We start from the raw sequence: 15,813 nt of genomic DNA, 5'->3' as shown, positions 1-15,813 counted from the left end.
ACTACAGACAACGTCCTGAGGTTCAATAAACGAGCAGCTTCTTCAGCTACACAGATCTTTCACGTGGTAGAGAGCTATGTTGAGTTCCTCTAGGCACTACCCAACTTGCTTTCTCTGCCTCTCGGATAGACTTCTGTACAAAACAAACTCTCAAGCTGAAGGCTAGAAATAAGTATGCTAGGAGAATCTGTCTTTTTCGGGTGTTAATGGATCATGAACTTTGCCAGGTAAAAGGTTCAAGAACCATTGAAGAGAACTCCAAAGGGGGTACTGACTATAAGCTTTATAAAGGCAAATGCAAAGATTTATTTCAGTGATACAGATGGCAAAGTTCCTCTGCAGTCTACAGTCACCAGAATTTTCATTTCTACTGTTAAAATAATAAAAAAAAAAAGATGTAGGTAAGGAATTACAGGATGGATCTCAAATATAGAAGAACACATGAATATCAACCTAGCGCTGGGGTTAGCATGCATTAGTTCATACACTCCTGAAATTTAAGGAGATATTTACACTTAATTCTACATGAAATCAACTAAAACCTTTCCTAAAGAATGAAGCTTGCTATTTCTTTCCGTTTATTTTTATTACATTAGTTATGGCATGGGAAAAGCCTGAAGGTCTTCTTTGCAGTATTTCTAACTCAATTAAGAGCAAGAACCAATTAAAAACTCACAAATGGTTTCCCACGAACTTTTAGACCAAAGCGTTGGATAAATTTAGATTCTTAATACAACCTAATTTGATTTCAAAATGTTCTGGCCAAGTGTTTTTTTAAAACAGATGCCTATAGGTAGAATGCTGTGTCTATATTTAAGTAACACAGAAAGAAGGTCTAAATTTCAAAGGTTTCGTGCGTCTAAGTATCCACAATAAATAATTAACATAAACAGCTGCAGTTCAGTTCCCTTTAAATCAGACAATTCTTTTAAACATCTACTGCAAAGGCTATGTATACGACTATTTTTTTCTTCCTTATGATCCTATAGGCAAAAGCCATGTATAGAATTGGTAGAAATGTATTCAATATGAATTTAAGACCATGAAGTTTGACACAATTTGTAAAAAATCTGGCTTCAAAATCGGAGCAAGCATGGTTAGAGCTCCTGTAGAAATCTGCTCAGCTTTTAAAGGAGAAACTCAGTCATTTTTCAAGGAGATGCCAGTACTCAATCCTGAGGAATTTCCACCTGCCACCATTCTTCCAGTTTATTAAGACAAATAGAATGGAACATCACTCAGGAAGACATTCAGTCAGGGAACCCCACGGCTCTGTAACTACTTTTTTCTCTTCTAGTGAGGATACCTACTGATATTGTTCTACAGATATCTGTCCTCCCCAACCCCACTAAAACTTGGATAATGGGGACCTCATAACTGGTCAACAAACACATTTAATACTTTGCTCTAGAGACCTCATCTACTTCAGTACCATCTTTTTATTCTGGATTTGGGTGAGGCATCGTGTGACAAAGGAACATATACATGGACTCTCTTCCATGGAAAACCTCTCTTACCAGCAGTGAGTCTTGGGTGACTGTATATACCTCTAGGTTTTTGTTCCTACCCCTGCTGCAGAGAGCCTGATATAAAACTACCTATTCCTTATGAATCTCTTAGTTTATCACATCACGTAGCTTAGCTTTTACTGTAAAGTGTTTTTACCTTAAAAAAGCTTCTGGAATTAGTTTAAGCCCACTGAGGTGGGCTGACCCAGCCTGTGTGAAAGGCATGTAGAATCAGGCAGTAGAGTTCTGTTGTGCTTCAAGAAGATTTGTTTTTGACAACCAACATCTTTTCTTACATTAGGCTGATCCACTGATTCTTCTCATTCCTATGTTATGTTTAGATGAAGAAAGAAATGTTCCAAGTATGAGATATGCTTACCATTTAATATTCTCCTCTCAAAAAGCAGCCTGGATTTAGCAATTAATCAGCGCTACCCTACAGAGTCTACCGACAATCATGAACACTTAGATTAGACAATCCTCATTTTCCCCTGAACTCGGCTACGGCAATCCAAAACACTGAATTTACATAAACGATAAAAACATTTTACTGTGCAAGTTCATAAATTCTAACAGTTTCATGGAAGAAGACACTTGAGATGAGTTAAGAAGCTTTAACAACCCTACACAAAGGCAAGTGCGCTGGCTGGAAATGCTGCCAGCATTCTGGAAATGAGGTACTACAGCACGATTGGAGAAGAGGCTCAGGGGAGACCTTATTACTCTCTACAACTACCTGAAAGGAGGTTGTGGAAAGGAGGGAGCTGGGCTCTTCTCCCAAGTGACTGAGGACAGGACAAGAGGGAATGGCCTCAAGCTCCGCCAGGGGACGTTCAGGCTGGATATCAGAAAAAAATTCTTCATGGAAGGAGTCATGGGGCACTGGAACAGCTGCCCAGGGAGGTGGTTGAGTCGCCTTCCCTGGAGGTGTTTAAGGAACGGGTGGATGAAGTGCTTAGGGACATGGTTTTAGGGAGTGTTAGGAATGGTTGGATTCGATGATCTGGTGGGTCCTTTCTAACCTGGTGATTCTACGATTCTATGATTCTCCTGGTGGATGCTTCAGCTTGTACTGCTTCACTGAAGTGCAGCAACAGGGTAAAATACACGCAGGAGTGATTCTGTCAATGCATGGCATATCTTGCTCCGGGTCTATGATATTATTATTAGTCCCGTTCACTGAGTCTTGATGTTGGATGTGTTTTCTTCATTAATAACCAATAGATGCACTCTGTGAAAGATAGGTAAACACAGAATTTGCTTTCTTATTTCAAACTGGCAGATGCTACCACTGTCCTTCTAAAGACATATGTTAATGCTTCTACTGCAGCTATGTAAGGGTATGTAACTCCAACTAGTTGGAAAATACCTTCTAGAAAAATACCTGCAAGCAATATGGATCCATTTGGCGGTGGTGGTATCTGTCTGAAGATAGATCACACAGAAACATGGAATCATAGAATGGTTTGGGTTGGAAGGGACCTTGAAGAACATCCAGTTCCAACCCCCCTGCCATGGGCAGGGACACCTCCCACTGGCTCAGGCTGCCCAAGGTCCATCCAACCTGGCCTGGAACATGTACATCTGTCCTGTCTACGAGGCAAAGAATATGAAGGATTTTCATTGAAAAGTAGTAAACACATTTGACTAAGTTTCTTCTTCATTTTGAGTTTGTTTATCAAAAACTACGTGGCTCAGCCTGAAAGAAAACCAGAAATTTTTACCGACAAGCAGAACAGAATGATCTTTGAATAATGATAAGTCTTCCTCTATACCAGGCTTAACCATGCCATTCAGATGGGATAACTTTTAAGCTACACAGCACCTGATAGATTAGTAGATCATAACAGCAGACCTGCTGCAACTTGGTTGCCAGAAAGATCACACTTACTAATTTTCCATCTGATACTCATGGCCCTGTTAAGAGAAAGGAGTTAGCAAAATACATTTTCAAGTGGGGAAAAGCTGAGACTCAAGAAGCACAATTATAATCTTGGCATCAACTCCATATAACGGGCAAATTCAGCACATCCAGCAATGAGAAGGAAACTAAACTGGTTTTCAAAGACTCCAAGTCTCATTTTCACCTCTGCTCAGATTTGTCACATCAACTTCCAAGTCAATACCTGCATCCATAAAACGAAAAAATACTCAAAATTGAGTTGAAATCTGAGAACGGTAGTGCTATACACTACTACTACTACATATATCCTACAGAAATATTTTCCCTGTCTTACTGTATATAATTTACTCTATTTACTCTGTAATTTACTCTATGTTGCTCTTTCCTTAAAGATTAAATATTAAGAAAATCTTAAATCTGAGAAGCAGGAGTTCTGCAAGCTCACTTGTGAACCGGGCAGAGATTTCTCTATCTTGCATTCCTATGGGAATCAAGGGATGTCGTAAACATACATACTTTCCGGGAGGGACTATTCATGCCTTTTATTAAACAAACTTCCTGAAGTGCTTAAATTCTTCAGAGATATCAGAGAAGCCAAACTGCTAAACTGCTAGGGACTTGTTTAAAAAAAAGTCTTTGTATGCCTAACACGGACAAACACTGGGGACCAGACCTGAAGTGGTTACTAAGAAAAACCGCAATGTCTACACTGATTTTTAAAACCAAGTATAAAGGTAATTTCTTCTGCCATATGTAAAAATTTCCTTTGTTAAGTAAAAGTAAAGAATTCCAACTCAGAGACAGTTTGAAGCAAATCTGAGAGCTTTTATTATAGAAAGAGACTGTAAATTAGAATTTAATAGAAATCAGTATTATTTTCAGTGTCTAGGTTTAAATTGTTTGTAGGTTTTCCCTCATGTAAAAAAAAAAATCCATATACAAATCCACAGAATTGAAACTAGACACAAATTAGAGTGCTTTTTATACGACAACTTGCTCAAAACCAAAACTTCATCATAAATTGATTATAACCTAAAGTTTATTTAAGAAATAAGCTTAGAATAATAGAATCACAGAATCACCAGGTTGGAAAAGACCCACTGGATCATCGAGTCCAACCATTCCTAACACTCCCTTAAACCATGTCCCCAAGCACTTCATCCACCCGTTCCTTAAACACCTCCATGGGACAGTTAAGATTATTTAATGCATTTAAATTTTGTTTAGAATAGTCTTGATCAAGAATCTCATTTTAATAAAATCTGAAAAGTTAAAATATATTTCTTAGGGTAAATATATTACTGCTTCAACATTTTCTTCTATACAATTTCAGTTGTGAATTATGGCAACGTAATTGGCTGGAAAGATGCCAGTTTGTCCTCCTCTTCTTCCTTCCCACCAGTCAAACTGGGAATTTGTTTTGGTTGTGACCGTGATTTTGTCTCCAGCTTTGAAAGTCAAGTCACCTGGCTGTTGTCCTTCGAATGAATAAAGTGCCGTCACTTCGACTGTATTACTCCGAGAGTTGCCTGAAGGGAAAGAAATTAAATGAAAAGGAAATTACTAAATTGCACATACAGTAAATCCTTAAATACGATATACTTAAATGACAACAGAAAATTGTGACAAAGGCACCAAAATAATTTATCCAAGTATATAAACTGATGATGAAAACCCCCTCCATTTCAGGGCAGCCTGATCCAGTGGGAGGTGTCCCTGCCCATCGCAGGGGGGTTGGAACTGGATGATCTTTAAGGTCCCTTCCAAACCAAACTATTCTATGATTCTCTGATTTCCACTACATTTTTCGGTAAGTGACATTCAGATTCTAGCCTATAAGCACAGTCTATTTAACAAAGAAGTACTCCTTACAAAATAAAGACCAGCAATTTTTTACCATATGCCTTATACAGTCAAATAATTACGTTTACTCTCTTTAACTGAACTCTATGAGCTATTTGCGTTTGTTTAGTGATGACCTACAGAACAGTTAAATCTCTCACATGAACACATCTGGAAGTGAAAAATGGAAGGCGCAATGGAAGACGAGTTAAGAGGAAATAATGAAGACATTTACACAGTCAGGTGGAAAGATTTCAGAACACATTGCTCATACGGACATGACGGCTGCACAGATATTCAAGCATGCAAGATGAAAGGCTTTTAGTATCGGCTGCGCCTGCTTGCTGCCAAAACTGTTGCAAAAGGGGAAACCCAAGCTCTTCTTACATTGCAAATACAGAGCTGGAAAGGATGGTGAGAGTAGCACTGATATAACCTTTTTTCGGCAGTCTGTCGTCAATAACTGCTACTCACAGAACTTTCCTTCTAGTTACTTTTATCACTTTAAAAGAAAGAGGAAAAATCATTTTCCACCAGGCCTCCCAAATACAAATTGTAGCTAAACCAGGACAGACAGAGAAGAATAATGGACTACAACAGTGTGCATAAACAACACAGATATTTATTTCCCAGCATCCGTCAATATACACGTTCATTCCATGGGCCAGTTCTTTCCCTTCATGATCTGCATTTGCAGCAATCATCAAAAATAATTACAGAATTATTTGGTCATGTGCTGGCAGAGTGTTGATTGCAGAGAATCCAAATACTGTCTTCCTTGATCACATAGTCTCTCTCTCCTGATATCTGTATTCATGATCTAAAGTCACAGACCATTATTTCTTCTCATATAAAACAAAACCAGACAAGAATGCCCACATTCATTGGGTGCTTATCTCCACCAGTTACTCCTACCTAAAAAAGGCAGCAACACTGCTTTTCTAATGATCTTTTTTGCTTTCACACTTGAAACCCTTACAGACCAAGTATGCACCAGTTACATCATCTTCCTCCAAGAATTCAAGCATCTGATGCAATCAGGATGATATGATGTATTCCCACAGAAAGTGCTGTTCATAGAATAGAATCATAGAATGACCAGGTTGGACAGGACCCATTGGATCATCGAGTCCAACCATTCCTAACACTCCCTTAAACCATGTCCCCAAGCACTTCATCCACCCGTTCCTTAAACACCTCCAGGGAAGGTGACTCCACCCCCTCCCTGGGCAGCCTCTGCCAGAGCCCGATGACTCCTTCCGTGAAGAATTTTTTTCTGATATCCAGCCTGAACCTCCCCTGGCACAGCTTGAGGCCATTCCCCCTTTGTCCTGTCCCCTGTCCCTTGGGAGAAGAGCCCAGCTCCCTCCTCTCCACAACCTCCTTTCAGGTAGTTGTAGAGAGCAATAAGGTCTCCCCTCAGCCTCCTCTTCTCCAGGCTAAACAACCCCAGCTCTCTCAGCCGCTCCTCGTCAGACTTGTTCTCCAGCCCCCTCACCAGCTTCGTTGCTCTTCTCTGGACACTCTCCAGAGCCAAAAAGTAAATTGTTGCTCCAGAGCACAAAAGCAAATGACACTTTGACTTTTTACTCCTAGTTTTCTAAAGAAAATACTGTGGCTCATGACTCCTTACGTATGAAACCAGTTATGACTCAGTTGCATGTAAAAAGGGAGAGGAGTGTGTGGCTTAGCCCTGTTCCATATTCAGGCAGCACACATGGGTAAAAGTGCATTTTATAAATTACGACAAAGGCTACAAATTCTTGTACTTTGACTTCTTGACCATATGTGTTTCCATCCCCAAAATGTCCAAACGGGTAACCACTCAAGGATAATTAGAGTTACTATATAACTGCCCAAACTATGTTAATATCCTTGGAAAAATTAGATAATTGACAGAACAAAAGAAGAGACTGAAAGTGCTAGAGGTGATAATGACAGCTTCTTTTCATTGCATTCAATAGAACTGTCACCATCACTTTAAAAAACCCTAGACCATGCCTGTGACTCTTTTTATTTGACAAATTAGGAAAACTGACTACAATCATTTTCAAAATAGTTCTTTTCTGAGTTGACACTCAGCTGCACACAATGCTGCCGATGTTCAAAGCAATTCCACAGATCATTTAGTGAAAGGCTATTTGGGATCTCCATTGGTTTCGCTTTCACACCTTCTATTACAAAAAAATTGGTTCCTTTGAGCAGACCTGATCTTCACTGTGAGCCTCAGTTGAAAAGTTTCCATCGTGGATTTTCTCACTTTCACAACGAACTTGACATTAACTCGCTGTTCACTCTTGCACACTGACACTTTCCAACTGAGGGTAAAAAGACGTCTCTATTTGAACACGCAGCCGCTCGTACTGACTGAAGCAATCGAGTTGAGCCTTGTCTCACTGTGACAGGTTAGAACATGTTCTGTAACCATCTCTTTGTCTCTCCCCTCCCACGTTTGGTTCCTGAGCAATAGGGTTAGTCTTATTTTTTTGAGTCAGAACTTGTAATATGCTGGACTTGTAGCTATGGCAGCAAGTAACAGTTACATCCTCCATGGCTGAACTTGCTTTAAGACTCTAATTCCTCTCTCAGAAACTCTTGAGTATACTGAAACTGGCTCAGTAAAAGTCAGAAGAAAAACAAAGGGAAAATAGATAAAAATTAAAGCATGGAAAGGTGGAACAAAAGATTGTGTAAAATATTGAAGTGAAGGAGCACATGGAGCACATTCAATGCACCACAATCACGCCTCCAGATATTGTTTTCTCTGTTGAATGAATGAGATTGTTTTATGCATTGCCCTTCCCACTTTTTAGTCCTGTGCATGTGTATCTTTCCAAACATGTAGAAACCTCAAAGCACTATAGCTGATTTTGAAAGTTGGGTGTTGTGTCCTTGTCGCATTGGCTATCTGCTGTCATTTAAAAGCATTTCCAGCTTTATTCCCGTCAGTTATTTCATAACAATTCCTTTCCCCGTACTATATTTCCATTTTATTTCTCACAGATTCTAATTTCTGTGCTTTAATTCTGTGCTTTTTTAGCATAAACCAAATTGTGCATATTTATTGCCACCAGAATGCAGCATCCTATGCCTCAGATTTACATGGATCATTCCAACAATAGGTATTTTAAATGAATGCACTGTTAAGAAATCTAGCACATATATATTAAGCGGGAGCTATTTCAAGATCTTGTTTCCAGGTTCCAGTTTGACATAAAGGAGTTTTATATAAAACTGTTATAGTCAACATGAAGATTGCTGGATGCATACATTGAAACCACATTTGCAGCTCACACAAGATGGTGCTACAGTGCTACCTACAGCATGTGATACGGAAATCATTGAGATTTATGAATACGCACACTGGAATAAAAACAAATTACCTTATGGAAAATCCTTAATTAATGCTATCTGAATACCCACAGCACAATCCTACAAACACAGTGGTCAAAACAGAAATACAGAAATTGAGGCTGAAGATCAATTAGAGCAGCAGCCAGCATACATATTCAGTGCTCTCGCACACCTGGGTATGGCGTATGCTTGATGATAAACTGCTCTGACCACAACATCCTTTCCTTTTTATTCATCTTTACACACTGCAATGATTTGAACTTTTTGCTAAGAACTACTGCTATAGATTACGGGCACGATGAGGTACAAACTAGAGTGAATTTATGGCCTCTTGAGCGCACTGCAGTACCAGGCCCAGAGTGAATGAGAGAGAGATAAAACTATCTTTAATTACAGCACATTTATTGCAGAATGGAAGCATTCTCTAGGAAGCTGCTACGGAACAGATATTCTGGCTTATTTTCTCTTAATCAGTTGAAGTGTGCCAGAGCCTTTCTTTGACTCTGAGGCCAACTGGCACAGACCAGCCACATACATGCTAATAAACACCATCCAGAGAGGAGAGCCACATCCAAACTATTTACTGGTTTCTACACAGGAGTAACTCCTAAACCACATGATAAATTATCTGGGAAAGTTCTATTTGAGAGTAACGCCAAAGAACTTTCTCACAATGCAACCACATATTTAACTGAGTTATAGTTCTTGGGCCCATGCCTCTACACTGTTTGTTTTACTAGTAGATGTAGTCACTACTTTCACATTCTAGTGTGAACCTATAAAATTTAGGCATATTAGTAAAATATTAGGCTGATTCAAAGACCAGTTTTTAGAGAAAAATAGGTATTTTATTTTGGGTTCAGCTTATTATGCTTTCAAGAACTAATTCTGAGTTGGAAGGCAGAATAATACAGTCCAGCTGTGGCTCCCAAATTTAGTTCCCTTGAATGTCTGATGCTGAAGAACTTGCAGCAGGAATATATTAAAAACTGTAAAGTGTTGCTTCTGACCATTGACAGCAATAAAACTGAAGTAAGTATCATGTGCTTGAGGTTAGTGGTGAGATTGTGAAACATCCACTTTGCAAAATTGACTAATTGTCAGCAATTAGAGAGCTAGCATGATTGTGGAGGTCATGTGTGCACCTATGTGATAGAAACTACAAGTGAACTGCACCAAACTACTACTGCTGGGTTTGGGTTCCTCTAAGCCATACTAAAGTGCTTGAAAAAAAAAAAGGAGCCCTATGATTCAACTGTCACTGCTAACGAGTCATCTGATCAAGGGTACTGATGACTGACAGGGTAATCGTGTTGTGATTGCCCATATATTATGCATTTTCTCCTAAATCCCCTACTTTGCCTGGGCAGAGAAAGATCTGGGGGTGTTGGTTGACAGTTGAATTAACATGAGTAAACAGTGTTTTTAGGTGGCCAAGAAGGCCAACAGCATCTTGGCTTGTATCAAAACCGGCATGGCCAGCAGAACCAGGGAAGTGATTCTCCCCCTGTATTTTGCACTGGTGAGGCCGCACCTCAAATCCTGTGTTCAGTTTTGGGCCCCTCGCTACAAGAAAGACATTGAGGTCCTGGAGTGAGTTCAGAGAAGGGGAACAGAGCTGGTAAAGGCGCTGGAGAACAAGGGTTATGAGGAGCGGCTGAGGGAACTGGGGAACCTTATTGCTCTCTACAACTAAAAGGAGGTTGCAGAGAGGTGGGTGTTGGTCTCTTCTCCCAAGTGACAGGAGGTAAGACACGAGAGAATGGCCTTAAGCTGTATCAGAGGAAGTTTAGATTGGACATTAGGAAAAACTTCTTCACTGAAAAGGTTCTTAAGCACTGACAGAGGCTGCCCAGGGAGGTGGTGGACTCCCCATCCCTGAAGGAGTTTAAAAGGCAGGTAGATGAGGTGCTTGGGGATGTGATTTAGTAGTGGACAAGTATGGTTAGAGTCAATGATCTCTAATGTCTTTTCCAACACAATGATTCTATGATTCTATGATTTGTTAAACGGTCTGCGGCTCTGCTTTCTTTTGAAGTGGAGAAGTTGTAACATTGCTTCTCTTGAGACACAACTTACCATATGAAAATGGGATTGTCTAGGCAGATATATTTTTCCTTGAAATTTAATAGTCTCTCTATCTCACTGAAATTTTTTGCGCAACCTTTAGAATGCATGGCTCCACTTACTGTGATTTAAAAATCAATCTCAATGAGCAACACATTCAACATAATAACTTCTACTTCCTCTGTATTTAGTAGAGAAGTAGATAGAAGTGACTCGAACTGCCACACAAAACATCAAAAGTCAGATGAGTCTCCAATATCAGAGATGGCAGAAGTTGTATTGCGCTGGTATAAAACCTCCGCCAAAAAGTGTCATCTTACAGAAAAGCTGTAATAGAATTCTTATTCATTATGTGAAGACCTGAAAAAACTAAGCAACCAGACGAACCCTGTTTGTGCACCAGAATTAAGACAAAACCAACAAACAGACCAAAAGACGGAAAACAACTAGTGGATCTACGCAAATACAAACATCTATGCTTTTAAAAACAAATATATCAAGTATCAAAACGGTTTGCTATCACTAATACAGTGTTCAGAAGCATTAAAAGCCTTGGGTATTGCTCAGAGGTTTAGGATGAGAGCTTTAACTAACAGTGTATAGACATAAATCTTAGTTCTTCACCTGTTAAGGGACACTAGGCTTTTGTTTGGAAAGGATTAGTATTTAGAATTTGGGAAAGAATTCAAAGCAGGCTGAAGAACCAGGATAATCATAGAATCATAGAATAGTTTGGGTTAGAAGGGACCTTAAAGATCATCCAGTTCCAACCCCGCTGTGATGGGCAGGGACACCTCCCACTGGCTCAGGCTGCCCAAGGCCCATCCAACCTGGCCTGGAACACCTCCAGGGATGGGGCAGCCACCACTTCCCAAGACAACCTGTTCCAGTGCCTCACCACTATCATGGTGAAGAAGTTCTTCCTAATGTCTAGTCTACATCTGCCCCTCTCCAGTTTGTACCTGTGAGTACAATAATTTCTGGGTCATGTAAATCACTGAGTAAAAAATGATGGTGCCAGCAACAATGAAGAGTCTATCGGAGATGTGAATGGCCACCCTTAGCAAATGGTCTGGACAACACCACCTGCTATGACACAATTATGAGTGAATATACTGTGTGTATATACACATATTGATTGGACTAAACTGCCTGAAGGATGTCTGATCCAAATTATCACATTTAAAAGGAAGACTATGATCAAGCCACAACTGATCATGTGAATGAGGAAGACACCACTAGCTTGATTCATTAGCTTTATGTGAGCCAGCAACGTTCCACTGCAGGAAAGACGAAGAGTAGGATACATCAGGGCTGCATTGGGCAAAGTATTGTCAGCAAGTCAAGGGAGGTGATCATTCCTCTTTACTCAGCACTGATGCAGAGAGCTGGGTCCATTTCTGAGCTCCTCAGTACAAAAGAGACACGGACATGCTGGAGAGAGTCCAGCAAAGGGCCGTGGGAATGATGGAGCATCTCCACGCTGCAGTGACTGGAGCATCTTTCCTATGAGAAAAGGCTGAGAGAGCTGGAACTGTTCAGCCTAGGGAAGAAAAGGCTCATCAATCTCTATAAGTATCTCAAGGGTAGGTGGAAAGAGGACAGAGACAGACTCTTCTCAGTGGTGCTCAGTGACAGGACCAGAGGCAATGGGCACAAACTGAACCACAGGAGGTGGTGCCAGGAAACACCTTTTTACTGTGAGCGTGACTGAGCACTGGAATAGGTTTCCCAGATAGGTGGCGGACTCCCAGTCCTTGAAGATACTCAAAAGCCATCTGGACATGCCCCTTGGCAAATGGCTGTGGGTGGCCCAGCTGGAGCATGGGGATTGGACCGGATGACCTCCAGAGGCCCTTTCCAACCTAAACCATTCTGTGATTTGGTAAAAACTAAGTTACCTTGAAGCATAAAAGAAGCATGAAAATTTGTAATTGGGGAGAGAGAGTTTGGACTGGAATAGCAGTAATCAAACCCCAAATTGACACAAATGGAAGTCACGTTGCCAGCATCATCTGTGTCCAGGCCAGACAAAGTAGCCTCTTGGTCAGACATTGTGACCAGCCTGTGCCTCCATAGGGAAATGCCACCACAGGGTGCACCGAGCAGGGACTCGCATCTCTTTGTCTGTATGTGACCTCACGGTGGGCTTTCTTGTCAACATATGGATCAGTGCATTGTAGGGAGCTGCAAGAGCACACATATTGCTGCAGGACCCACGTCTCCAACAAGAGCTTTATGCAAGTAGGGGAGCCTGCCCTGCCAGAAGAGATTGAGTGTGCTCATAAACCATCCTACCTGCGAGAGGGGATGTGTGTGAAGACAAAGCTTTGTGCTCATAACACTTGATATGCACTTATGTCTGGAAGTGCAAGCGAAACCTTGCAGGTTGCATTTGGAAACCTCAGGTGTTTATTAATTTTTTTGTAGCTGCCTGATATTGTGGTTTATTTGCTGTAATGCTGATATTGATCCTCAATGTAGCCATCAAAGATTACTGGCTAATCATTTGTCATTAGTGAATTAACAAAGCACTTTGATCCTGATTTTGGTTTAAGCTACATGAACTCAGCAGTCATTCCCTGTGGCAGTTCTGGCAAACGAGTCTTCTCCCCCAGTAAAGATTAGTGGTCAGGCAGAGTGGGTCAAGGCTACTGCTGAGCTTTAACCAATAATTAAAACCACAGAAATCACAGAAATCAGAGAATCATAGAATGGTTTGGGTTGGAAGGGACCTTAAAGGTTTAAAAAGTGGGTAGATGAAGTGGGGACATGATTTAGTGGTGGACAGGTATGGTTGGAGTTGATGATCTCAAAGGTCTTTTCCAACTTAAAGATTCTATGATTCATGGTAACTACTAATTGACAGCGATAGCTTCTGAATTAGTGCTAGGGCTCATGATAATAGGAACTAAAGACCTCAAATTTTGACTTGAGGAACACAGCAGTGGGCCACAATGATGCCTAAAGGCAGGCAGAGAAAAGGCTTAAATTTAACTTTGAAGTAGTTAGGTGAACCGCTAAGTTTAATCTGAAAGAAGTCCAATCTGAATCAAGTCAGAAGAACAGGATGAAAGCTGGATTCTGCAGGGAGTGCTTTTGGGTTTGTTTAAGCTCAAAGACATACTTAACCTGAAAGTCAGTGGAGGATTGTAAAGGATGGATAAAGTGATAGGGTAGGAGATTAACTTTGAAGCAAGAACTGAATCTAGATGAGAGTAAAGGAATATTGAATTTGCAAAGGTCAGAGAGAAGGATGTTGCAACAATTGATTCATAACAGGATAAAAGCCTTGACAAAAATGGAGATGAAAAGAAAAAGGCTGCATCTTTGAAACGGTCCAATTTAGAGAACAATCTACAGGACTCAACGCTCAGAAAGTAAGACCTTCTAAAGAAATTCCACTTGAAGATCACACATGCTCTGCAGTCATCAGTAACAGGCAGTTTCAGATTCCATTTTATCATTTTTTAGCTTGAATTCATAATTAGTTAACAAAGGAGTACCGGAGTAAGGCAGGAAGAAATAGATCTGGAACACAGAGAGTTATGAGTTGAACAGGCCCAGAGGAGGGCTATGAAGATGATGAGAGGAATGGAGCACCTCTACTATGAGGACAGGCTGAGAGAGTTGGGGTTGTTCAGCCTGGAGAAGAGAAGGCTCCAGGGGGACCTTAGAGCAGCTTCCAGTCCTGAAAGAGGCTACAGGAAAGCTGCAGAGGGACATTTTACAAGGGCATGGAGTGACAGGACAGAGGGAATGGCTTTAAATTGGAAGGGGGAAGATTTAAATTACACATTAGGAAGAATTTCTTCACTGTGAGGGTGGTGAGGCCCTGGCCCAGGTTGTCCAAGGAGGTTGTGGCTGCCCCATCCCTGGAGGTGTTCCAGGCCAGGTTGGATGGACCTTGGGCAGCCTGAGCCAGTGGGAGGTGTCCCTGCCCATGGCAGGGGTTGGAACTGGATGGTCTTTAAGGTCCCTTCCAACCCAAACCATTCTATGATTCTGTGACTCTATGAGATAGCCATGAATAAAGAAATCAGTAAATCAAAAACAGAAGGGGAAGGAGAAAAAAGAACACGGAGGAACTGGAAGCCACAAAAGCTGAGGTACAAGAAAGAGAGAGGTACTGGTAACATAGCAGAGCTGCTCTTCTAGCTGAAGGCTGAGCTGAAGCAAAGCTGCAGAACAGGGGATAAAGCTAGACAACACAAAGCTAAGAGGTCAATGCACTTAAAAGAATGATAATGAAATTACAAAAACTAACAAGGAAGACTGAGAGAAATCAAAAAAAAGGGGATGTGTACATAACTCGAAGAAACTTCAAATACTGTGATACAGATTTTGAATATGAATGGATGTATTCCAAACCTTAGAACTATAAGCCCAGAGCTATATTAGAATTCAACATAACACAAAACTGAACACAGATGTTACTCATTAGTTTGATGATTATTAATCCAAGAAAAAGTCATCAGCTCTATAAACTGTTTTAGTATTAGTAGGTTTGGGAAGGAGGGAAGACTGTCTACAACAATGGAACCTGTTTTGAAATTACCAAAGGCAAAAAAAAGAAGGCTAGCAAACAAAATAGTAGAGGGATAGAAAGTTCAGAGGGAAAATAAAGGTACCTTTTTAATTAGTGTCTTTATCTGTTCCCTGATTGCAAATAGAAATACTAGCGCATTAATTAAATGGTGCAGCTGTTTCAAAGAGATTAAGAGAACAGGCCTAAAGCTGACCGGTTGATATTAATTTAGAAAACAGTTAAGAACAGCATTAAGCAGGTTGAAGTCAAAGCACTAATTGTGTGCTGGACCACCAATATGGAGAGACAAATTGGATGGTGTGTTGTCTGACATCATGCTAATTGTCTAGCTCTGCTTTCTCCAAAGAATTATGAAGCTGAAACTACTAAGAGTTCTAAAGACATAGCACTGTTTTTAAGAACGAGGCAAATCTGATGCCTTGGTTATATACAATCAGTCATACTAGGGAGTATCTACCTTTCACTAAATCTAAACTTACTTTCTTGGTTTCCATTATTGTTTACATCTATTTCTGAACTACTGTGTAAAACAGCAACTATGAAAATAATCTATGAACCTCAAGGTATGTCCTACGGAGATTTGATTTCTT

General features: G+C 40.5%; 1 protein-coding gene across 2 annotated transcripts in view; it reads right to left on the bottom strand.

Annotated features, from left to right (window-relative positions):
• Positions 1-2,527: 2,527 nt before the first annotated feature.
• The window catches only part of SH3YL1 (SH3 and SYLF domain containing 1), a 56,561-nt gene continuing 43,275 nt past the window's right edge, over positions 2,528-15,813 (bottom strand). The window contains exon 11 of one of the 2 annotated variants that reach the window (XM_054061202.1): positions 2,528-4,940. In XM_054061202.1, coding sequence (XP_053917177.1) covers positions 4,741-4,940 — 200 coding nt within the window. In that variant the 3' untranslated portion in view covers positions 2,528-4,740. The remainder of the gene's footprint in view (positions 4,941-15,813) is intronic. The other variant, XM_054061203.1, reaches the window with a different exon arrangement.

Source organism: Cuculus canorus, chromosome 3 (genome assembly GCF_017976375.1).
Source record: "Cuculus canorus isolate bCucCan1 chromosome 3, bCucCan1.pri, whole genome shotgun sequence".
In the NCBI taxonomy this organism is placed as follows: Eukaryota; Metazoa; Chordata; class Aves; order Cuculiformes; family Cuculidae; genus Cuculus; species Cuculus canorus.
Note: the sequence above shows the minus strand (reverse complement) of the source record. Positions and strands in the feature narration are given on the sequence as shown.